Here is a 26,289-nt window from a genome sequence, read left to right as displayed (position 1 = left end):
GTTTATGGTAAAATATTACTTTTGAATAGTCAAACAATCTTTTTATATTAATAGGGTACAGTGGCTTTGCCATCTGTACCATAATTTTTATGCCCAATGGTTTCTTTGTCCTTTCTCCTGTATTACCAGTAAATCGGCAATTCACTTCCTGTATTTGTGTTCCACTGTCGATTTCCGTTCACGTGACTTCCGGTTTTTCGGCACGCGGTTATTTAGAGCTACGCTGACTGCATGTAGGTATGGATAGAGACCGGACTTTCCCTCTAGATGGCCATCACTGCACCACCAATTGCCTACATTTTTTTATTGTTTGCTTTGTGAAGTTTTTTTTGTGTTATATGTGGCCCTCTGATGAACTAACCCCAGAGAATGGTTCAGAGAAACGCGCCAGGGCAAAGTTTGAATTCCTGGGAAATATTGTATGTGCTCCCTTTTTCCACTGGTGATCAAACTTAGACGCCACTGGGTTATTTGGGAGCATATATCTATTTATTTATGTTGTAACTTTATTATTTTCTGATACATACATTGACCAATGACCTAACTGTTCGACTGTAGTCATATTAGGTCTCTTCTCGGGTGGCGTTATCGATCCCTTGTCAGGGACATATAGAGAGGTTCCTGACACGGGATCGCCCCTATCGGGGAGGCCATTTCGTTTTTTAAGGCAGGGCCTGTATTTTGAAGCAAGTGTGAAGGAGAGATATTTTCCTTTCCTTGTCCCTCCGAGCCTGATTGTCAATTGCTTTTTATGGGCACAATCTGGGTGAGTTTTAATGATCATAAGTAAAGGTTACGTTTTACACTGGTGAAGGTACTCTGTGTTTATAGTGTAGCAGTGCAGACCATATGCTCTGCTGTGCGCACAGTCCTGGGTGTGGCGGACAGGTTTCCATAGCACACGTGGAACAGCCTGCCGTATAGTATTCCGCGCGGATGCGATGCGGGAGGTGAACGCATTGCACCCGCACTGAATACCGACCCATTCATTTCTATGGGGCTGTTCACATGAGCGGTGATTTTCACGCATCAGTTGTGCGTTGCGTGAAAATCGCAGCATGCTCCTCTTTGTGCGTTTTTCACGTAACGCAGGCCACATAGAAATGAATGGGGTTGCGTGAAAATCGCAAGCATCCGCAAGCAAGTGCGGATGCGGTGCGATTTTCACGCACGGTTGCTAGGAGACGATCGGGATGGAGACCCGATCATTATTAATTTTCCCTTATAACATGGTTATAAGGGAAAATAATAGCATTCTGAATACAGAATGCATAGTAAAACATCGCTGGAGGGGTAAAAAAAAAAAAAAAAAAATTTAACTCACCTTAGTCCACTTGATCGCGGCCCGGCATCTCCTTCTGTCTCCTTTGCTGAACAGGACCTGTGGTGAGCATTTTACAGGTAAAGGACCTTTGGTGACATCACTCCGATCATCACATGATCTTTTACCATGGTGATGGATCATGTGATGACCGGAATGACGTCACCAAAGGTCCTGTTGCTGCACAGAGATCAGATGAAGACAGAAGGAGATGCCGGGCATCGCGATCAAGTGGACTAAGGTGAGTTAAATAATTTTTTAATTTTTTTTAACCCCTCCAGCGATGATTTACCCTGCATTCTGTATCCAGAATGCTATTATTTTCCCTTATAACCATGTTATAAGGGGCAATAATACAAATCTACAGAACACCGATCCCAAGCACGAACTTCTGTGAAGAAGTTCAGGTTTGGGTACCAAACATGCACGATTTTTCTCACGTTGAGTGCAAAACGCATTACAATGTTTTGCACTCGTGCGGAAAAATCGCGGGTGTTCCCGCAACGCACCCGCACATTTTCCCGCAACGCCCGTGTGAAAGAGGCCTTAAACTAGCCTTAAAGGGACACTTCCATCAAAATGTGAATGAATATTCTATGTATTTTTTTTAAGAAAAAAAAAATGCAGGGGCACATTTATTAAGACCAGCGTTTTAGACGTCGGAGCAGTCCTCTCCATAACTTCGATGCATCCAGTGCCAGTTCTAAATGTAAGACCGCTTCCGAGCTGTCTTACATTAAGGCCCCTTTCACACGGGCGAGTATTCCGCGCGGGTGCAATGCGTGATGTGAACGCATTGCACCTGCACTGAATCCGGACCAATTAATTTCTATGGGGCTGTGCACACGAGCGGTGTTTTTCACGCATCACTTGTGCGTTGCGTGAAAATCGCAGCATGCTCCTCTTTGTGCGTTTTTCACGTAACGCAGGCCCCATAGAAATGAATAGCGTTGCGTGAAAATCGCAAGCATCCGCAAGCAAGTGCGGACGCACGGTTGCTAGGTGACGATCGCGATGGGGACCCGATCATTATTTTTTCCCCTTATAACATGGTTATAAGGGAAAATAATAGCATTCTGAATACAGAATGCATAGTACAATAGGGCTGGAGGGGTTAAAAAATAAATAAAATTTAACTCCCCTTAATCCACTTGTTCGCGCAGCCGGCATCTCTTCTGTCTTCATCTGTGAGCAATAGGACCTTTGATGACGTCACTACGCTCATCACATGATCCATCACCATGGTGATGGATCATGTGATGGACCATGTGATGAATGCAGTGACGTCATCAAAGGTCCTATTGCTCACAGATGAAGACAGAAGAGATGCCGGCTGTGTGAACAAGTGGATTAAGGTGAGTTAAAAAACTTTAACCCCTCCAGCCCTATTTTACTATGCATTCTGTATTCAGAATGCTATTATTTTCCCTTATAACCATGTTATAAGGTGAAATAATACAATCTACACTACAACTAACACAAACCTGAACTTCTGTGAAGAAGTTCGCGTCTGGGTACCACAGTCGGTTTTTTTATCACGCGCGTGCAAAACACATTGCACCCACGCGATAAAAACTGAACATCGGAACGCAATCGCAGTCAAAACTGACTGCAATTGGGTACCTACTCGTGCGGGTTTGCCGCAATGCACCGGGACGCATCCGGACCTAATCCGGACACGCTCGTCTGCAAGTGGCCTTAGACTATTTTCTACGCCTAAAACAGGTGTAGAAAATGATGAATGAAATGGGCCTGCCAGCCCTTCCCCATCCAGAATTTTAGAACTGGCGTGAGCGGGGAGAAGTCGCAAATAACCGTTGCGCCGTTATCTGCGTCTGATATACGCCTAATTATAGGCGTATTTCATCATGATAAATGACCTCCATAGTTTTCTGGGTATAATTTTTTTTTAAGCCACTCCACTTCTACTTCCTCTTTAAAGGGAATGTCTCATCAGAAAATTACATATTGTTTGAATAGCGTTCTTACGTTATACACTTTTTTATTTTTGTGAGTTTTTTTTACACTTGTCAATGTCACTATATTTTAAAAAAATGTATACAAATCTGCAGTATTCATACTGGCCACTAGGCCTAAAATATGTTAAGACTTCCTGTGCCTCATTTATTAAAACTTAAAAGGAAAACTGTCTTAGTTGCCCATAGCAACCTATCAGAGCTCACCTTTCATTTTTCACTTGAAGAAATAAAAGGTGAACTGTAGTTGTTAAGGGGCAACTAAGACAGTTTTCCTGTTCGACAGTTTTGATAAATGAGGCCCCCTGTCTTTTGAAAGCTGTAGCATGGGCACTAGAGACAAAGGACCGGAGCTGCCTCATTGGGTCTAAGATCACTACGCCAGCTTTTGGCATAAAGTCGCCTTTTCAAATGCCTGTGTGACCGGAGTAAATTTTCAACAAGGTGGTCAAACTGCCGGAGAATGCACCTAATTTAGGCGCACGCCTCCTCATTAATTGGGCGCGTCCTCCGGCAGCTCTGGGGCTATCAAAGACCAGCATAAAACTCTAGTCTTTGATAAATGACCCCCATTGACTTTTATAGTTTTCTAGGCATGCTCTGTGACTTGTGCAGACTGCAGAGGTCAGGAAGAAGTAGATAAGCTATAATATCACCTATCTTATCTAAATAGAGATGTTACTTGTTATTCTAGTTCTGCCTGTGTTGATAATGATAATAGCTGCTGAGAAGTTACCTGTACAGAACAGGAAATCATGACCTATTAGGCCACTGTGAAAACTGCAGTATTATATAATTTAAAAAATATATATATACATAAAAAAAATAAAAAACAATAGGTCATTTTTCTGATGACACATATCATAGGGCTTCATTAACCCAATAGAGGCTAAAAGAGTGGTATACTTTTCACTGGTGTATAGAAAAGTGCAGTCAACTACGCTTTTTTGAGTAGAGGCATATTGCAAAAAAAAAAAAAAGTAAGCCTTGCTTGACTTTTCCCTTAGATCAGTGGTGCCCAACCATTTTTCGTCTGAGGGCCGCACTAGACTTGGTATAAATTTCGCGGGCCGGAACCAGGTAGCTTTGCCAGAAAGAAATGCAAACGCTATGAGGGGGCACGTGTGAGCATGACTACTGTGAAGAGGGCACATATCAGGGTATAACTACTGTGAGCTGTGAGGAGGGTACATATCAGGTCACAACTACTGTGAGGGGGCACGAGTGAGAATTACTACTGTGAAGAGGGCACATATCTGGCATGACTACTGTGAGGGGGCACATATCTGGGCATAACTACTGTGAGGGGGCACATATCAGGGCATAACTACTGTGAGGAGGGCACATATCAGGGCATAACTACTGTGAGGAGGGTACATATCAGGGCATAACTACTGTGAAGAGGGCACATATCTGGGCATAACTACTGTGAGGGGGCATGTGTGAGCATTACATCTGTGAAGAGGGCACATCTTGGCATTATTACTGTGAGGGGGCATGTGATGTATACATGTGTGTAATGTATGTAGTGCAATATGTGATGATCACACACTGCACTACATACATTACACACATGTATACATCACATACTGCGCTGTCACCTTGTTCTGCAGGTCTACCTTGATGTCTGGTCTTTAGGCTTCAGTCAGATCCTCCACTGCCATGCTTGCGCCGTGTGCCCGACACTACCAGGAGCTGGCCCCTCCTCCTTTCATCTCCCGCCGGCTTCTCCTACAGCAGGGCGCTCTATCGCTCCAGTGCCCGCCCAATCTTAACAATCAGGGGCGTAGCTAGAAATGACTGGGACCCATAGCAAAAAAAATTATGGCCCCCCCCTCCTGGATCTCCCACCCCCACATACCTATTGGACCTCCCACCCCTTCCAGAGCTCCCACCCAAACACCCCTCCAGGACCTCCCACCCCAACATCTCCCTAAGTGTCGTCCACAGATCCCCCCCCCTTCAGTGTCGTCCACAGATCCCCCCCCTTCAGTGTCGTCCACAGATCCCCCCCCCCTTCAGTGTCGTCCACAGATCCCCCCCCCCCTTCAGTGTCGTCCACAGATCCCCCCCCCCTTCAGTGTCCTCCACAGATCCCCCCCCTTCAGTGTCCTCCACAGATATCCCCCCCACCCAGAGCCGTTTCCTAGCCAATTTATTCACTGCACTTGCCTCTGTGAAATTGAAGAGAAGCGCCGTAATCTCGCACAGACGAGACTGGCAGAGGCCAGAAAGACTGTGCATGCGCACTTCGATGCCTCTGCGAGATTACGGCGCTTCTCTTCAATTTCACAGAGGCAAGTGCAGTGAATAAATTAGCTAGGAGGCGGCACTGGGCGGGGAGATTGCAGGCACAGGCAGCATCGCTTTGCTGCCTGTGCCGTTCGCAGCGCGCCCTGCGCTGATAAAGTCCAGTCACTGCGCGGGCCGCATGACACGGCTTCGCGGGCCGCATTTGGCCCGCGGTCCGTAGGTTGGGCATCACTGCCTTAGATCATTCATTGTGACCAGATACAGATCCCCTGTAGTGACTCAATTAGAGCATCACATATTACACTAATCGGTGCAATGCTCTTCTATGGACATCTTTATCTAGGCCTATCAAGAGAACAAGAGCTGTCATATAGTTATCCTAATTCTACAACTACTATTATAATGAGGATTAGCTTGCAGATACTATCTCCCGCCCTGAGAGTAGTAGTAAACTGACAATGAATTACCTATCTAAATAAAATGTATTATAATTTGTGTTGATGGCTACAGAAGGACGATATTCTGTATTTAACCACTTCCTAACCAGTGCCGTACATGTACAGCGCTGTTCGGGTCTTTAAAGTTGGTGGCCTCGATAGCCACTGGGTTTCTTCTGTTTCACACAGCACAGAACTGAGGCTAATGTCTGTGATTGGTGAATTTTGACCACCACATCTGAGGCAGTTTTACCCCGGAGCACGGAGCTCCCAGGGCCCGAATGATTCTCCCATGCAGCAATCGGGATCGATGTTCGTTCCTTGTAGTAGACTTGGTTCCTCTCAAGGATCCAAGGATGCTACAGCAGTAGTTCCTATGTAGGCCTGCAGAAGGCCACCAAAACACAAAAAAAGGTTTTTTATTCATGTAAAACGTCCAAACTAATAAAATATAAATGTATTTAACCCGTACAGTAAATGCCATAACAGGAAAAAAATAAAATGAAATGGTATCACTGAAAACTACAGATCACCCCACAAAAACTGAATCTTCATCCAGCACCATAGACGTAACTACTGTATAAAAAAAGTTATGGGGGTAAAAATATGGTGATGCAAAGAAAACACAAGAAAAACTATATAGATATGGTATTGCTGTAATTGTACTGATCTGGAAAATTAAGGCAGTGCTCCAGACTAAAAAAAATACCTTGTAGCCATTGGCTACTAGGGGGGGGGGGGGGGGGGCGCACTGCGCCACCAATGTTTATTATACTGGGGTGTTGGGGGGGCACACTGCGCCACCAATGTTTGTTATACTGGGGTGTATATAATGTTTATTATATTGACCTTCTACTAAGTATTCTGTATTAAACAATTTTTCAGCTGCGATCAGTGGCAGTTAACTCTTCAGGTGCGGTACCTGAAGAGTTAACTGCCGCTGATCGCAGCTCCCTGTCATAGAGGTCGGGTGCCGGCTATGTGATTCCGGCTCCCGCCTCCTGTATTTGTATTAACAGCTCAGTTATCTTCATTGGTGGCGCAGTGGCCACAGCCCCTCCCCTCCTCCTGTCTCTCTTCCTATTGGCTGCGGCGGCAGCACAGGGGGGAGGGAGAGACTCCTCCACTGCGCTGCTAAGAAGAACATCGGCGGCGGGGAAGAGAACTATGAGCTCTTGTGCCCGCCGCTGTATTCAGCGGCAGAGCTGCCGCGGCGGGTCTAGTCGCAAATGGCGACAAGACTAAAAAGTCTTGTCGCCATTTGTAAATTTTAAGTCGCATTAGCGACCATTTTGGTCGCCATCTGGAGCCCTGTAAGGGTACAGGTCAGTTTTACCACATAGGGAATGCTGTAAAACAAAATCCATAAAACTGTGACAGAATAAATTTTTTCCCCCCAATTCCACCATTTGTAATTTTTTTCCAGCTTCTCACTACATTGTATGCAATATTAAATGGTGCTATCAGAAAGTACAACTTTTACGACAAAAAACAAGCCCTCATACGGCTATGTGAACAGAAAAATAACATAGTTATTTCTCCGGGAAGGCAGGGAGTAAAAATGAAAGCGCAATAATAGAAAATTGCCTGGGGCTGAAAGGGTTAATGTTCAGTGGGCTAGTACTGCCAAAATGAAAAAGAAAAACTGAATATTGGAATATTGAGTTAAAAATACCCCTTTCTGATGAAAGTGTCTCTTTAGATTTAGATTTGTATGGTCAATATCTGCTGCAGATCTTGACGCCTCTGTTCTCACACGAGCAAATTTTCTGTCCGGATGCGATGGGCGTTGCGAACGCATAGCAACCGGATTGAATCCTGGCCCATTTATTTCATTGGGTCTGTGCACAGAAACATTACTTTTCAGTGACCATCTTTGTGTTCAGAGAAAATTACGGCATGTTCTATATTGTGTGTGTTTCACGTAGCCCTGGCTCCATAGAAGTGAATGGGGCTTGTGTGAAAAAACTGAAGGCATCTGGATGCAATGGATTTTTCACGGATAGTTGCTAGCAGATTTTGAGTGTTATTTTTCAGTTTTTCTTCACACGCGTGAAAAACATATGAGACTGATTGCATCCACCCGGGAAAAGCTGAAGCGCTGAACACAATCACAGACAAAACTGATTGAACTTGCGTGCAAAACCAGCAGTTTTCCCTGAACGGACCCAGACTCATTTCATATCGCACATGTGAATTAAGTCTTAGTCATTGTAAAAAGACTGCATGCAGAGAGCTCAAATGCTATTTTAGCCTATTAAGTTCACTGAGAGGAAAGTTAATAGGTTGGTGTAGCAGTTCTCACTGACTAATTTTTTAATTAAAAATATTCTTTCATCTGTTACCACTTTGTATGCAGAACAGAATTTCCCATTTAGTCCTCATCCTCTGAACAGGTATGCATCCGGCTGATACACAACATTTTTTGAAGAAGGACTGACATAATGCTTCCTCTAGTTTTCCTAAAACCTAAAGGGGGTTTTCTGTGATTGCTATGGTTTTTAACAGATATGCTCATGTAGTTGCTCACCTCATGCTTTTTTATTTCAGTTTGAACTCTCGTGACCCATTTTCACCATGTAACTAATCACTCTGGTTTGTCTACATCCTGTACATAGCACTTCCTGTTGCTGTATCCAACCAAACCCATGATGCACTTCTCCTTTCTGTGCCACAGGTTCAGCACCGCACCAAACATTGCCCAGCTGGTTTATAGCTCCTCCCACCAGCTAGTTACATAGACACTCCCCTATCACTGTCCCTAACAACACCCAGCTAGTTTACATCTCCTCTCACCCAGCTAGATACATAGACACTCCCCTATCACTGCACCTAACAACACCCATCTAGTTTATAGCTCCTCCCCCAGCTAGTTACATAGACACTCCCCTATCACTGTCCCTAACAACACCCAGCTAGTTTACATCTCCTCTCACCCAGCTAGATACATAGACACTCCCCTATCACTGTCCCTAACAACACCCAGCTAGTTTATATCTCCTCTCACCCAGCTAGTTACATAGACACTCCCCTATCACTGTCCCTAACAACACCCAGCTAGTTTATATCTCCTCTCACCCAGCTAGTTACATAGACACTCCTCTACCACCAGTCTGCAGGTCTGGAAATTGGTGCACAAACCCTTTAAGTTGGCCATATACATGTAATAGCTGTCGGCCAAATAATTGTTTGGCCGACGGCTATGTCTCCCGACTCCCCCATATGGCTGAAAGTGTATGTGAATTCAATGGGGAGAGAGGAGAAAACCTCTGCCAGACACCTATGGTGGTGGCTTATCTCCTGGGAAAACAAAAGGATTTGGCAAAAATGTTAACTTTACTTGATCCTCCTCTCCCTCGACATCATGAGTTGGGGTAGAGTTGGAGGCTCCCTATACACACTAGGCTGTTGGCCAAATACGTCATTTGGGGCCTTCTGTGCTACATAAACAGGACACTCTGTGCTGTAATTGGGCTCTGCATGTATGCATGCCTAAGATAGGAAGATTAGACTGTGATCACCAGTAGGGACAGGGACTGGTTAGGGAAGACACATTCTGTGTACAAGCCAGCAGAATATGTTGGAGAATTAAAATAATAAGAAACATTATAAAATCACTGCCAGTTCTGCCAGAGATCGTTCAACACAGTTTAAGAAAATAGGTGCTGGATACCCCAGGAAAAGAAAAAAAACTGTATCTGATTGTAATTATTAATTGGCGGATCTTTTAAGGTCCCTAATAAATATATTTTCCACGTAATATGCTGTTTCCTATGAAGAAGTCCACATAAATATGAAATCATATAAAACAGAAGACATGGGCCATTAGTGACAATGATATATCTGTAAGCACTCACATAGAGAACGAGGACAGGGGCTGTGTATTTATACACTTATGGCCCAAAATATCAAGGTGACAAAGACAAATCACAGCATTGTAAATTGGCAGAGTGTTTTTTTTGGAGGGGTCTGTAGGTGGACCAGCAGACAACTTTGGGATAAAGTGAGGGCTTACAAATGAAGAAACTGGCAAAGCCCTGAATTTTATTATACTGAATGTTCGTCCACAAAGACATGCTACAAAATGTTAAAGGGAACCTGTCGCCTGGAATTTGGCAATAGAGCTGAGGACATGGGTTGGTAGATGGCCGCTAGCACATCCGCAATACCCAGTCCCCATAGCTCTGTGTGCTTTTATTGTGTAAAAAGACCGATTTGATACATATGCAAATTAACCTGACATGTGTCCTGTACGTGAGAGGAGTCTAGCGTGAAGGAGCCCAGCACGGCCTGGCATCCTTAGAATCTCCTCCTTGCTCCCCGACGTCAGAAAGCAAGAGCGCTATAATCTCGCGATGCGCGAGCTAGCGCATGCGCAGTGGCGTCATAGTGTTCCTTCCCTGTGCTGGCATCAGCCCCAGGGAACGAACTGCGCATGCACTAGCTCGCGCATCGCGAGATTACGGCGCTCTAGCTTTGCGACGTCGGGGAGCAAAGAGAAGATTCGGAGGATGCGGGGCGGTGCTGGGCTCCTTCACGCTGGACTCATCTCAGGGACAGGACTCATCTCAGGTTAATTTACATATGTATCAAATCGGTTTTTATACACAATACAAGCACACAGAGCTATGGGGACTGGACATTGCAGACGTGCTAGCGGCCATCTAGCAACCCATGTCGTCAGCTGTATTGCCAAATTCCAGGTGACAGGTTCCCTTTAAAATGTATGAAACCTAAATACATTCCAAATTTACTCTAAAAACAGAAGCATACTTCTAATAGTTTTCTTATCAGCCCTTCATCGACAGGATGCAATTGTTTCACAACAGGAAGCTCTTTCTAGATAAAGAAATGCTTCATTTTAATCATTGTATGAAAATTTAATCACCAGAGCATCCTAAATTTGGTGCATGCTTTGCTAATTTCAAATCTTTAAAGACTATGGTGGTCACTTACCAAGTGATATACGCCAATAACCTTTGCGCCGCAATCTGCTACTTTCCCCAGCTCACGCCAGGTCTAAAAAAAAAAGGTCGTGGTGTGGGTGGGTCTGCCGGCCGTCTCATTTATCATTTTCTACGCCTGTTTTAGGCGTAAAAAAATTGTCTAAATTTGAGCTAGCAAGGAAGCTGAATTACATTTAGATTAGCGGTGGATATGCCGAAGTAATGTAGAGGCCAGCGCCTCTACATAACTTCGGCAGATGCACCGCCAGGGCAAGGAGTTATTAAGACACCGGCATCTCTATATATATATATATATATATATATATATATATAGTGGGCCAGTGTTTCACTGCTAATGGGTTAATGCTATAATATACTGAGTTTAACTGCTATAGGGTAAAAGTACAATGTGTATTCGCTTGCCTTGATAACAATAGTTAATGTGACTTTGCTATGTATCCCAAAAGGTTGTGTATGGGCAGGAACTGGTTAAATGGCAGTAAGCCATGTGCATGTAGTTGCTGATGTGTAAGCCAGCTAAACTTAAGCTGAGGCAGGAGAAAATAATTCTTCTACAGGGAGACACCATCCCCGTGAGTGTAACGCTGCCAGAAAAACAACTGTGCTAAGAACCAACCTCTGTGGGGTAGAAGAACAGACTTTTTACAGGTTGAGGACCAATAATAAGGGACAATGATTGGACAAGAAAGCCAGTAAAAGGAAACGCACACATACGGCTGTAGACTGCACTGCGCGTGAATTGAGATAATTGCTTCTGGCGACCTTCCACACTGTGGAGATGGACCGGCCATCCGTTCATTGCAGAGCAATAGCGAGAGGAATAGCACCCCTTTGATCATTTGTGAATATTGAATAGTAAGTATAGCTAGAGAGAAAGACTTGGAGGGGACTATTACCATTTCCATCCCCTATATCCAGCCTTTGAAAAAGCCTACTTTGTGAGAGATCAGAAAACTTTGCCTATCACCTGCATTAATACTGTGCCATCCATTATCCATTCAGTAAAAGAGAGACTATATTTTCTTTACCCAAGTTAGCCTGGTCAGTTTTCTTCATATCTGATCTGAATACCTGTTCTCCTGCTTTGAACTCACTGCTCATCTAACACCAATGGCACCTCAGCCACCACCAGACAGGAAACCCCAAACTCCAAGGTGTGCCATGAGCGGGGTTGCCAACCAGAATTTTTCTTTTTTCTGGACAACTTATCCCAATATCACGGACATCCCAAAATATTTTTACCGACAAATTGGAAAACAACAATAAATGATAAAAAGATTGTAAGTGATACATGTCAATAGCTTAATATACTGATAAGACCTCATTACCAACATTTATTCTGAGCTGTAAAATAATGATAGTTACAGCAAAATAATCTAGTCAAGTACCACCAGCCTCAAAAAAATAAAAATAAATCATAGACGCATCTATTTGTTTTCACAGACACATGAAAAAAGTCACCTATTTTTACGGACTTTCCAGAAATTTCTGGACGGTAGGCAACCCTGGCCCTGAGGGCAAGAACAGTTGTGCCTCTCCCATCACTGCAGGCCTAGCCTGGGGGAGCCCTGAAGCAGGGTTAGCAATGGTGAGGACTACGACCACCCTCATTGCCACAGCCACCATCCCATCCTTTCCAAACCAACACCTCCCCTACAGGCCAATGCACTGCATATACAGACCCTGATGGAGCAGAGAGGATGAGGCAATAAGCTGTGCTCCCCATACTGGCCGGCCTTTGGCTAAAGGCATCTTAGAACTGTGTACACCCCCAGTTTCCTATACAATGTAAAACACATCAGTGATAATGGTCTGTTACCTTAAAATGTGCAATGTAGGGTTGTGAATAAGTGTGCTTGCCATTGCCATTGGTCTGAAGGGCTTCATGTAAGCAGACATTCTTTAATTCAATGCCAGCTGTTATATCCCACAGAAATCCAGAATACATTCCTTTCTGTGAAAGAGAACAAAAATACAGATAATTACCCGAGCTGTTGTTTTTGACATTTACTATATGAGCTCACGGGCAAATGTGAATAATAAAAAAACAAACAAAAAAAAACACATTGCATAGGATGACACATGAACATAGAAATAATCCAAAATATACTGAAAGGTTAGTTGACTGCCTACGAAAATAACTCAAGAACAGGTATCCTTCACTCCAGACACTCAATGAGCCTTGAGCACCCCTGACTATAATCTGTAATCACTTTTGTTGGGTACTAACCATTACATTACAAACCTCAAATACCCCTCAAGACCTGCTGTTATGCGTTGACCAATCCATCCAGGATCACAATTTAGCCCTTGTCAAAGTTTATTGGATCATTATGCTTGCCCATTTTTTCCTGTCTCCAAAACATCAACTTCTAAGGACTAACTGGTCACTTACTGCTTAATGCATCCCACCCTGTAGGAATTGTCATTGTAGCGAGATAATCAATGTTATGACCTGTGTGGTTTTAATATTATACGGTATATACACATCTTTTTAGTAAATACTTGCATTTCCCATGAATTAACATTTCTGGGCGGATTCAAGGGAATTGGGCTGAGCTGCAATACCAAGCACTGCCACTATTCAACGGACAGCGCTGTGCTTGGTACGCTGCAAAGTGGCTGCAATGCTCAAATACTGGTCATCAGTAGGTTATCAATATCAAAATCTTTGAAAACACAGAGTCATGGAAGCGACGTAGCTTGCTTTGCTACGCGGTTTTCGCACCTTTCATTCACTGCAAAGGGAACTACTGAAACAGCGGAGTGCCAGCCCGGTTGACTGTTCCCATAAGCCCAGCCACCTAGAGCGGGAACTTAATCCCATTTCACTGTAGGACAAACCCTTTAAATTTCCATAATCTTCTGGACTACTGATCTGGGCATCTTTACAATGTAAATTCAGATGCCAATCAAGTATTTTTAAATCAGTTCTGGTACGTACTTGTAAGTTTAACCAAGCTGTACACAGACGGTCATGTGCCGTCTCCTCTTATATTTCATGAAATCTTTGGCAAGGACAAATTTATTATGTGCCAGATTAAATCAATATCACCTGATCACATCCAAGAACTGCATGTCCTTTGGAATAAGTCATTGGCATGAACTCATCCGCTTCAGTCAATGGAAATTAATATTCAAACTTTCAAAAAGTAAATAGTACTTTTCATACAGTCTATGCTGAGGTGTAATATGCATTAGTTTGTGACATATTCCCACTGCTTAATTCTTCGACTCTCTGTGCCATTATCCCTAAGGACCCATGCACATGACCATGCCATGTTTTGCTGTCTGCAAATTGTCGATCCGCAAAACATGGATGCCGGAACAGGCAGCCACTGATAGAAATGCCTATTCTTGTCCGCAAAACTCTAGTCCAACAAGAATAGGACATGTTCTTTTTTTTTTTTTTTTTTGTGGAGACACAGAACAAAGCAACGGATGCAGACAGCACGAGAAGTGCTGTCCACGTCTTTTGCGGCCCGTTGAAGTGAATGGGTCCGCGTGCCTCATGGCATGTCAGCCGCGCTGCGGCTGCATTTCACGCCCGTCCCCATTATTGTGAATGGGACGGGGCCAGGCCGGACTTTCGGCAGCACACGTGTGCAAGCGTTAGTACAGATACGGCAGGCTGTTTCCCTGCCGGAACAGCCTACCCAACGAACCTAACGCTAGAGTGAAAGTAGCCTAAACCTGACCCAGAGTGCTTTGGACCTCAGAATGGGCCGAAGGTTAACCTTCTAACAAGACAATGACCCTAAGCACACAGCCCAGACAACACAGGAGTGGCTTAGGTCCAACTCTGTGAATGTCTTTGAGTGGCCCAGCCAGAGCCCTGAGCTGAACCCGTTAGAACATCTCTGGAGAGGCTTGAAAATGGCTGTCCACAGATGATCTCCATTCAACCTGGCAGAGCTTGAGGAATGTGCAGAGAAGAATGGCAGAAAATCCCCAAATTCAGGTGTGCAAACTTTGTGGCATCATACCCAAGAAGACTGGAGGCTGTGATCACTGCTAAAGATGCTTCAGCTAAGTAATGAGTGAAGAGTCTGAATACTTATGTGAATATTTTAGTTATTCCTTTTCAATAAATTAGCAAAGATGTCTAACATTATGCTTTTACTTTGACAATATGGGGTACTGAGTGCAGAATGATGGGGGAAAACTAGATTTTTTTAATTTAAGCACAAGGCCATAACATAGAATGTGTAAAAAGTGAAAGGGTCAGAAGACTTTACGATGGCATGTGATTAAATCTGAAGTGCTAGAGCAAGCAACCAATCCAGCTCCACATGTAGTAACTCTGCATTCTCAGTTCAATCCAAGCTGAAAGGTGAACATTTTGGTTATGACAGTTATCAGAAGATGTAATTCCTGAGTTGGCCTAGAACAGGAGTGCACAACCTATGGCCGGGGGCCACATGCGGCCCTTGATACCATTCTGTGCAGCCCCCAACCATCTGGTAACAGACATGTATGTCTATGTCTGACGGCTGCTCACATGTATTTCTCATGTACTCTCCCATTAGACGGGAGTCCTGGAAGTGTAACCAGACATTTATGGTATATACTGTATATTTGATATGCCATAAATACAGCATTTCACTTGGTAATACTCCTTTAAGTTTTATTTTCATCCCTTGGGATTAGTTCAGTCTGACATTTTGGCCCCCAACCAGAAAAGGTTGTGCACCCCTGGCCTAGAATATATTGCAATCTCTCCATTGAAACCCATTGAAGTGAAGAGTTTAAAACTTTATAAAAGTGATAATTTCTAAAGTTTACCTTGTATTTTGTTACTATATTTTGGAAGTGTAGAGATGGGGCTTTTGGTGCTTTAGTAATTCTTTGCCTGATGTTGCAGCAAGTATGATATGACATTGCAAGGGGGCAAGGCGTGCGTGCGAAACTTCACATACGCAAGAAGGCGAATATTCTTAAAATAACATTGAGTCAAGAAGACAGGAACTATGTATACATTTGTTCCGATGCAGTTGATCTCAAGCACTTTGTAAACTATTAAAAGAAATTATGCCTCTGCCAAATGCTGAAACAATATAGTTCCTTAATCAATAATATTCCATTAAAGTGGTATTAATGACAAGCAAACTTCCTGCCAAGTTAGTGCGTTCATCAACAATGCATAGATTGCATATCTTCTCATAAATGATGACTGCTTAAAATGGCATTGCTAGCCATTGTCTTTCCATGCCGGCTATACGTGCATATAATACAGTGCAAGTAAAAGCTTTTTATTTCATTATTCTTCCACTGGCCCAAGGTGCTGATGGAAGGAAAAAATAGGGCCTACTTATTGTGCCGAGTAGACAACGGAATGAGAAATAATGCAGCCAAAGATGTCTATGATATATGAAGCTATCAGACGTAAATGTAAAGAATGGACTGTCTATTTGGAGAAGTCTTGGCATGTGATACAATTGACCATTAAAACTGAATACAATGGAATGCCAACCAGTGTGCATATCTGTGTGGCATAGGTTTCTTTCCTTGTGTTACTGCTGTTACCACCTGCAACTTTACTTATCTTAAGTGAGAGGTCTGAGCTGGTCGGTGCTCAGAACTGCCACACCTCATCTGAGTAACAAGGTCTTGTGGCTCCTGTTCATTTGTAAGTTTTTTTTTTGTTTTTTTTTGGATTTGACCTCAACTGTCTGGGGGATGCTGCTTTCTCTAACTTGTGTCTATCAGTATGTTTGCATTTAACCTCCGTTTTGTATGTCCACTCTTTGGAAACACCTTCATTTGGGATGCAATTTAGGGTTTCCCTGTATAAAGTCCATACCTCCATAAGGGGTGTTTAAGAAGAAGACTAAAAAATCCCTTCAAATCCTCCCCACCCCCTGGTTTAGTCTTAGCCAAACCCAATCATGACATAGTGATGATTGGGTTTGGCCCACACTCCTGTCCTAAAACCTGACCATGACACCAACCATGTCTCATGTTCAAATTAACAACCAGTACTCTAGTAGATGCTTAAACTGGTCAAAACCAGTTGCCATGGACCACCACCATTTCCAAACGTGTGGCTTAAGAATCCATAAGATATCAATGATATATTCCGAAAAACTCCTTCTAATCAATATGTAGACTGTACAATGATTTAAAAAAAAATGGTCCAGTACTCTAGGTCTAGGATTGAGGGATATCACAATGAGAATATAGAGGTATAGGATGCTCCTGAGCACCCTACATATGTGCCGGACTTCCTGATCTATGTTTATTTGAACGTGAGACTGGCTGTTTGTCTAGGGTACTTACATACTTGCGTTTTTCTTTTCCGGCATTGAGTTCCATCCTAGGGGCTCTATACTGGAAAAGAACTGATCAGTTTTATCCCCATGCATTCTGACTGGAGAACATTCCATTCAGGATGCATCAGGATGTCCTAAGTTCAGTTTTTTTGACTGATCAGGCAAAAGATAAAACCGCAGCATGCTACGGTTTTATCTCCGGCCCAAAAAACTGAAGACTTGTCTGAATGCCGGATCCAGCATTTTTTCCATAGGAATGTACACTGCTCAAAAAAATAAAGGGAACACTTAAACAACACAATGTAACTCCAAGTCAATCACACTTCTGTGAAATCAAACTGTCCACTTAGGAAGCAACACTGAGTGACAATCAATTTCACATGCTGTTGTGCAAATGGGATAGACAACAGGTGGAAATTATAGGCAATTAGAAAGACACCCCCAATAAAGGAGTGGTTCTGCAGGTGGTAACCACAGACCACTTCTCAGTTCCTATGCTTCCTGGCTGATGTTTTGGTCACTTTTGAATGCTGGCGGTGCTTTCACTCTAGTGGTAGCATAAGACGGAGTCTACAACCCACACAAGTGGCTCAGGTAGTGCAGCTTATCCAGGATGGCACATCAATGCGAGCTGTGGCAAGAAGGTTTGCTGTGTCTGTCAGTGTAGTGTCCAGAGCATGGAGGCGCTACCAGGAGACAGGCCAGTACATCAGGAGACGTGGAGGAGGCCGTAGGAGGGCAACAACCCAGCAGCAGGACCGCTACCTCCGCCTTTGTGCAAGGAGGAACAGGAGGAGCACTGCCAGCGCCCTGCAAAATGACCTCCAGCAGGCCACAAATGTGCATGTGTCTGATGAAAGCAGGTTCACACTGAGCACATGTGACAGACGTGACAGAGTCTGGAGAACGTTCTGCTGCCTGCAACATCCTCTAGCATGACCGGTTTGGCATTGGGTCAGTAATGGTGTGGGGTGGCATTTCTTTGGAGGGCCGCACAGCCCTCCATGTGCTCGCCAGAGGTAGCCTGACTGCCATTAGGTACCGAGATGAGATCCTCAGACCCCTTGTGAGACCATATGCTGGTGCGGTTGGCCCTGGGTTCCTCCTAATGCAAGACAATGCTAGACCTCATGTGGCTGGAGTGTGTCAGCAGTTCCTGCAAGACGAAGGCATTGATGCTATGGACTGGTCCGCCTGTTCCCCAGACCTGAATCCAATTGAGCACATCTGGGACATCATGTCTCGCTCTATCCACCAACGTCACGTTGCACCACAGACTGTCCAGGAGTTGGCAGATGCTTTAGTCCAGGTCTGGGAGGAGATCCCTCAGGAGACCGTCCGCTACCTCATCAGGAGCATGCACAGGCGTTGTAGGGAGGTCATACAGGCACGTGGAGGCCACACACACTACTGAGCCTCATTTTGACTTGTTTTAAGGACATTACATCAAAGTTGGATCAGCCTGTAGTGTGTTTTTCCACTTTAATTTTGAGTGTGACTCCAAATCCAGACCTCAATGGGTTGAAAAATTTGATTTCCATTTTTTTATTTTTGTGTGATTTTGTTGTCAGCACATTCAACTATGTAAAGAACAAAGTATTTCAGAAGAATATTTAATTAAGTCAGATCTAGGATGTGTTATTTTTGTGTTCCCTTTATTTTTTTGAGCAGTGTATTATTAAATACCGGAATGCCGGATCAGTCCTTCCGGTCTGCGCAGACCGAAAAAAAGGTGTAAAAAATAAATTCCAGATCCGTTTTACCGGATGACACCGGAAAGACGGATCCGGCATTTGAATACATTTTTCGGACTGATCAGGCATTTTTAAGACTGATCAGGATCCTGATCAGTCTTCCAAATGCCATCAGTTGGCATATGTTTTGCGACGGAACTGCTTGCCGGATCGCTCTGCCGCAAGTGTGAAAGTAGCCTTAGGCAGATCATTTATGGAGGACTACCATACTGTAGCTTACTCTGATCAATTTGACACATTGTAGATATTGGTACAATGCTGCATTTCTGTTGCTACATTGTGTTATGCGTGAAATAAAATGGATGAGTTGCTGTACTGAAGGCTGAAATGGCTGGCTATAAGGGCAAAATAACAAAGTAGCCAAATGTAATGCAATGTCTTGAATGCAGAGTTACAAAATGTCAATGTCTGCTTCACTTCTGGTCCGGTGACAGAACAGGAATGTGATAATTTGCCAGGAACTGTAGATTTCTAAATCGGAAACAATAATTGATGTTTGCATTCTCCTGGGCAGTGGAGCCTCCACGATGTCCACCTTCTCATGGACACAACTTCAGCTCATCGTCAGTCTCTACAGCCAAGTACTGAAATCTTCTTGATGCATCCATATAATTTCTCTTACAACGCGCTGTTTACTAGTTTTTTGTCAATACTAGTTATTCGATGAAATTGGTCATTTTTATAGGCTATCACTAAAAACTGAGCTTAAGAAGACAGAAATAAATCAACAAGAATAATCCTGGAAGACTGGATGATATAGGATGGCTTTTGGTACAAAGCTTTGTCCATCCGGATGCATTCCATTTTACGAAAGGACAGCATCCAGACTGGATCCTCACCCATTCATGTCAATGGGTATATGCACATGAGCGTATGAAAGTCGCAATTACGCCATAAGATGCAACTTTCTAATTATTTTGCAACTTTCCTATGGCACATTTGCTACTTTTTCAATGTAGATGTACCAAATTAGAGAGAACCCACTAGACACACCTTAAAACATCTTCCCTCATTCTGCATGTTAGTGGAGCATGAGGGCATTTCTTGCTCCGAAGCTCCCCCTTGCCCTGAGCTGAATGATGTAGGGCAAGGACTTTTTGTTTAGATCCAATGATGCACCAGGTCTCACTATGGGTATGCCGAAGCCTGTAAAAAACAGTGATGTCACCGGGATTGCTGCTATCACGCAGGGCAAGGGGGAGCATCGAAGCATTCATGCTGAATGAGTGAAGAAGGGGTTATGTCCGGGTTCAGCTTTGATGCACATCTGCAACGGATTTCACCCATTTCAATACAATGGAGGTCATTTACTAACATCCCTATTCCACTTTTTGGTGTAAAAAAAAAGTCGCAAGACCCCTTTTTGTGACAATATTTTGTCGCACTGGCATTTTTACGTCATCTGCCCTCCTTGGAAGTGGTGAGGGTGTGGCAGGGGTCGGAATATCAGCCCCTGCAAGTTTACTAACATTAGGCAGTGCAAGCAGGAATCCAAGACCCTCCAATGAGTAAACTGAACACCAATTTCAGTAACATTTTTTATCTGCTGTATATAGATTTTTGCTGTGAACCAATTCTGTAGAGAGTCTGTGGGTTGTGAACCAGGCCCTACAGTATCCACATAGTGCGACCCCAGCTGTTTACAGAGCCCGAATGCCATGTAAATCTGAACTATTATGACATTACATTCAAGACCCAATTGTGATTTTTGAAAAAGAAACATTAAAAAACTGAACCAAATATATACTATGTGAAGAAGGCAGTCTGCAGAGTTTAAGAAATTCAGTGCAATTTAGTCCCTACTGAATGAGAAACGGTGGCCAAATCTGCACCTACATACTGTAAAAAAAACATCAGTTATGAAAACATATCTATTTAAGATGCTATCATCTGTTGTCCTCATCCATAAAGACACCATTCAGGCCTCATGCACACGACCGTTCCGTTTTTTGCGGTCTGCAAACCGCGGATCCGCAAAAGAAGGAAGCCGCCCATTTTGCCTTCTGAAATTTGCGGAACGGGCGGCCCATTGTAGAAATTCCTATTCTTGTCCGCAAAACGGACATGTTTTTTGCGGGGCCACGGAACGGAGCAACGGATGCGGACAGCACACGGAGTGCTGTCCGCATCTTTTGCGGCCCCATTGAAGTGAATGGGTCCGCATCCGAGCCGCAAAAACTGCGGCTCGGATGCGGACCCAAACAACGGCCGTGTGCATGAGGCCTCATACTAACAGCTACATACAGGGCTTAATCATTTCATGAATGGTCATTATTACCTTGAGCAGGCATAGAGATCATCTGAAAGGGGTATAACACATAGACACACATTTACTAATGGACTTGCAACTGTTTTAGTCGCAAGTCCCCTTTTTTGACTGGCCGTCCGACAATAGTCGTATGGCCGGTTTTACATGGTGTCCGCCGGATGGGCGGGACAGGACAGTTTCGAAGGTGGGAATCTAGCCCCGACAAATTTACTATCATTTACACCTGAAAATGGGGGAAGGGGGGGGGGAACCAAACACTGGTGTAAAAAGACGGTTTTAGTAAATGTGCCCCATAGAATTTTAAAAGGGTTTTCCAGGAGTACAATATTGATGACCTATCGTCAGGATAGGGCCTCAGTATCTGATTGGTGGGACTCCGACTCCTAGGAACTCCGCTGATCAGCTGTCTGAAGAGGCTATAGCACTCCGGTGAGCACCGCGGCCAACTCCTAGGCCAGTGACATCACAATAAATGGTCACATGGCCTAGGAACAGCTCAGGCCCGTTCAATTAAATCGGCCTTGGCTGCAAAACCAAGCACAGCTGCTATAGACATTGCTGTGCCCAGTAAGCTGAGAGCACTTCAGCCTTTTCAAACAGCTGATCGATGGGGGTGTCTAGATCCCTACCAATCAGATATTGAGCATAGGTCATCAATATGTAAGTGCCTAAAAAAAACTTTAATGGCTTTTGATCAGTCCTACACCCATGGCTTAAAAACATAGGTAGAGGACTCCTTTAATCCCAGTTACAAAACATAATTCCAAACATGGGCGTGCACAAATAGCTGCACTACTGGAGACTTAAGCTGGCTCAGCTTTACAGGACTCTGAAGAGAACAGCCGGATAACTATCCGATGCCAAAAAATTATGAGAACAACAACACTGGAGTAATGGCTGCCAACACAAATTAAAGCCTACTCCCATGTAGCAGAGGAAACTTTCTTGAATCAAGAAACAGCAGTGGAACCAGAAATTAGACTGTTGCATACCTCACTGGGGCTGGATGATGGCTTTTCAGAAACCACACACTTCCACGATCCTCTGACCCCTTTCCACTTGCGAATATTAGGTAGGGAAGGTTGGTTTAATTCTGAGCAGAACTGCAAAACATAGAAACAAGGAAGCTGCTATGAATCGTAATACATCAGCCTAAGGTAAGTTACAGAAACATTTCCATTGAACATCCCACCCCACATTTACCATGAGGGTAATAAATTGACATGCTGCTTAATACTTACCTCTCTTTGGGCTCAAGCGTCAACATTAAAGAGGACCTTTCACCTGGATATCGAATTATTATCCTACCTTATTGTGCGGCCCCCATTGATGTCTTGGGACATTTTTTTTTTTTTCTAAAGAACCCGCCCCCCCCCCCCCCCATTCAAACCTAGTGACAAAGAAGTGCCCAAGGTCGGCCATACACATTCGTCTTTTGTTGGCCAAACCCGCCAAGATTGTGTGTGGGGAGCTCCCGAAACTCCTTTTGTTCTGCCAGTAGATGTGTCTGGTAGCGGCTTTCTCTGCTCTCCCCATAGAATGTGTAGGTGTATGGGGAAGCCAAGAAGGCATCAGGAGAGATAGCTTTCAGTCAAATGATAGTTCAGCCGACAGCTATTGAATTTGTATGGGCGCCTTTATAACAAACTGTGACAAATCAGTTTATGTGGCTTATAAGGTAAGGTTCACATATGTGATGATTAGTGTTGATCAAGCATGCTCGGCCGAACACCAGTTCGGCTCGAGAATCTCGATGCTCGGTACATGGCGGTACTCGGCCGAGTACCGCATGTGCTCGAGCGCAATGCTCGAGTCTCCTCCCTGCACGTTTATTGGCTGCGTAGCACGCACAGTACTGAACTGGCACGCACTGTAATGCCATAGCCATGTTGGCTACTGGCATTACAGTGATTGGCTGGCCGGAACGAGTAATCGGGTGCTATAAAGCACCCGATGACACGTGTTCGGCTCAGTCTTAGTCAGGGAGAGCTGAGCATAGGAAGGGACAGACAGTGTAGGGAGTGTTATTGGAAGATTTTTATTTGAAAAACTTTTCAGAGACCCAAAAGTCCTTTTAAGGACTATTGTGACAGCAGCAATATTTATTTTTAGCGCATCCTGCGCTAAATAGCGTCTAATAGGCCGCTGAGGACAGTTAAATTATCTGCGCCACATCTCCTGTGTAAAGTGTGCACATCCCTAAAATATCAGTGACATCCAGTGTACTTTTTCCGTAGACGGTGTCCGCTGCGGACAGTGACATTAGCTGCGCCACATCTCCAGTATAAAGTGTGCGCATCCAAAAAATATCTGACATACAGTGTACTTTTTCCGCTGCGGACAAGGACATTAGCTGCGCTACATCTCCAGTGTAAAATGTGCGCATCCAACAAATATCTGACAACCAGTGTACTTTTTCCGTAGACGGTGTCCGCTGCGGACAGTGACATTAGCTGCGCCACATCTCCAGTATAAAGTGTGCGCATCCAAAAAATATCTGACATACAGTGTACTTTTTCCGCTGCGGACAAGGACATTAGCTGCGCTACATCTCCAGTGTAAAATGTGCGCATCCAACAAATATCTGACAACCAGTGTACTTTTTCCGTAGACGGTGCCCGCTGCGGACAGTGACATTAGCTGCGCCACATCTTTAGTGTAAAGTGTGCGCATCAAAAAAATATCTGTGACATACAGTGTACTTTTTCAATAGACGGTGTCCACTTCTGACAGTGACATAACCGTGCCACATCTGCAGTGTAATGTGTGCGCTTCAAAAAAATGTCTGTGACATACAGTGTACTTTTTCCGTAGATGATGTCCGCTTCTGACAGTGACCTTACCAGATCCACATCTGCAGTGTAACGTGTGCGCTTCAAAAATTTATCTGTGACATACAGTGTACTTTTTCCGTAGACTGTGTCTGCTGCGGACAGTGACATTACCAGCGCCACATCTGCAGTGTTACGTGTGGGCTTCTAAAATGTATCTGTGACATACAGTATACTTTTTTGCGTAGATGCTGCGGACATTACCGGTGGTACCTCTCCTGTATAACGTTTCCTCATCCCAAACAACTGTGACATTCCCTTTAATTTTTCATTAGTCGCTGGTGGCAGCATTGACATTATCTGCGGGATATCTCCTGTGTGAAGTTTCCGCATCCAAAATACCTTTTTTAAATTTGTTTGCGCATACACTTCCAAATCCTACGCTATTGTACGTGTGACTTTCAATTCAATATAACATTTAATATGAAGGCGAGCAGTAAGGGACGGGGCAGTGGCCATGATGCTGATGGTTCACGCAGAGGCCATGGCCCTGGGCGAGGTGAAATTGTGCCTGCTGCCAGAGCACAAGAAAAACAAATCATCCACGATATCTAGCTTCATGTTCCAGTTTGCAGGGTGGCGCAGGATACCACTCTTGAAGTCAGACCAATGAGACCAGGTGGTTGGTTGGATTGCAGTAGATAATGCTTCCAGTCACTTAAGCACCACCCTGTCTTCCACCAAGTCCAGTCTCAGTAGCCAGGAGTCTGCCCAACCCAATCCCAGACATCCCAACCTGCAAAAACTCATTTCAGGGAGGTTTTCTTTTTTTTTTTCTTTCACAAACTTTTTATTACATTTTCCAGACATATGCAGCATCTGCTCACTTTGCTCTATGGTGTGGAGGACTGGGCTCATTACCCTGCCCCAAATTATCATATTTATGTGATTAAAGGGATTCTGTCACCACCTATAAGCCCTGTGAGCTAAACATATGCTCATGTCCAGGGTAGCATTCTGGTTTCTAAGGTGGCCTTATAAAAGCTATTTGTGGCTTTATTCTGTGGAAAAACAGGTTTTACTAACCTGTCAATCATTGAATTAAGGTGCCCAAGCAGGGGAGGTCTGTGGATGCATGGTGCCCGGCCGCACGCATCACCGTTCGTGCCCAGCGCTGCCTTCTACTCCTCAGTGCCGCCTCTCCCTCCCCCTCCTCCCGCTTTGAGATCCCGCGCGTGCGCACAGGCTCAGCCTGATGCGCCGTTGCGGACTGCTGGCATCGGCTTCTTCTTGCACTGTGCGCACGTGCCGGGAAGGGGACACTGCTACAGGTTGCCGGAAAGGTTAACTGCGAGTAAACTAGAGATGCGAAGTTCGGATCTTTCACATGAATCGGTTCATGAATCGAATCTTCGGTTCATTCGCTGAGCTGACAAGAAGCAAGTGAACCGAAGCTTAGGTTGCGCATGCGCAGATGCTTCGATTTACTCGCTGAGTCAGCTCTTGGTCTGAGTCAGGAAGTTTATTCTTTAAAACCCTGTGTGTAATTATCTACTCCACTGTAGGAAAAAAACAAGCATCCAGGGGGGGTGAATTTAACACGTGGGTAAATAATATAATTAAAATGGAGGGTTAAATGTGTAAATGTATTTAAAAAAAATTCATCTCTCTCAATAGTTATATAGCTACTGATTGAGACAGAAGAAGGGATGCCTTTAACAAATATATCTCCTTGAGAAGTCAATTTGACCCTAAAGGGTTAATTCAACCTGTAATCTAAACTGTGTCCTGTCACTTCTCTTATCTCTCTGCTCTGCTATCAGTAAACCTTTCCGGGATATATTGTTTGGGATATATTGTTTCACATGCGGGTGTCAGGGAGCCGCTATCTAATAGCGGGAGACTCCCCGAACGGCCGGGAGACTTGAGATCCCTGCAATACTCACCCTGATCCTCCTTTCTCCCACCATGGAGAGTCTGGCCAAACAAGTGACCCCACACCCAGATATTTTTCAGCGCCATTCCTTGATTTGGCCCTCTCGCCAAGCACGTTTGAAGAGGGACAGATCTTGTGCCCTGATTCCCAAAATCTTAAGCATCCACAATCACAAGAAGATGACGGTTGGGAACGGCAATTACTCTTTAATTAGGTGGATGATAATGATGATGAGACACAGTTGCCAATAACTCAATGAAAATTAGGCCTCTTTCACACGAGTCCGGATAAGGTCCGGATGCGTTGCGGCAAACCCGCGCGAGTAGGTACGCA

At 44.2% G+C, this 26,289-nt stretch overlaps 1 protein-coding gene across 1 annotated transcript in view; it reads right to left on the bottom strand.

Moving 5' to 3' along the window:
• EEPD1 (endonuclease/exonuclease/phosphatase family domain containing 1) overlaps nt 1–26,289 on the bottom strand; it is a 155,385-nt gene that overhangs the window by 12,652 nt on the left and 116,444 nt on the right. Inside the window, exons 3-4 of the mRNA XM_040432202.1 lie at nt 22,242–22,352; nt 12,774–12,908 (exon numbers count right to left, since the gene is read on the bottom strand). Of these exons, the coding sequence (XP_040288136.1) occupies nt 12,774–12,908; nt 22,242–22,352 (246 nt within the window). The remainder of the gene's footprint in view (nt 1–12,773; nt 12,909–22,241; nt 22,353–26,289) is intronic.

This window comes from Bufo bufo, chromosome 5 (genome assembly GCF_905171765.1).
Source record: "Bufo bufo chromosome 5, aBufBuf1.1, whole genome shotgun sequence".
NCBI lineage: Eukaryota > Metazoa > Chordata > Amphibia > Anura > Bufonidae > Bufo > Bufo bufo.
Note: the sequence above shows the minus strand (reverse complement) of the source record. Positions and strands in the feature narration are given on the sequence as shown.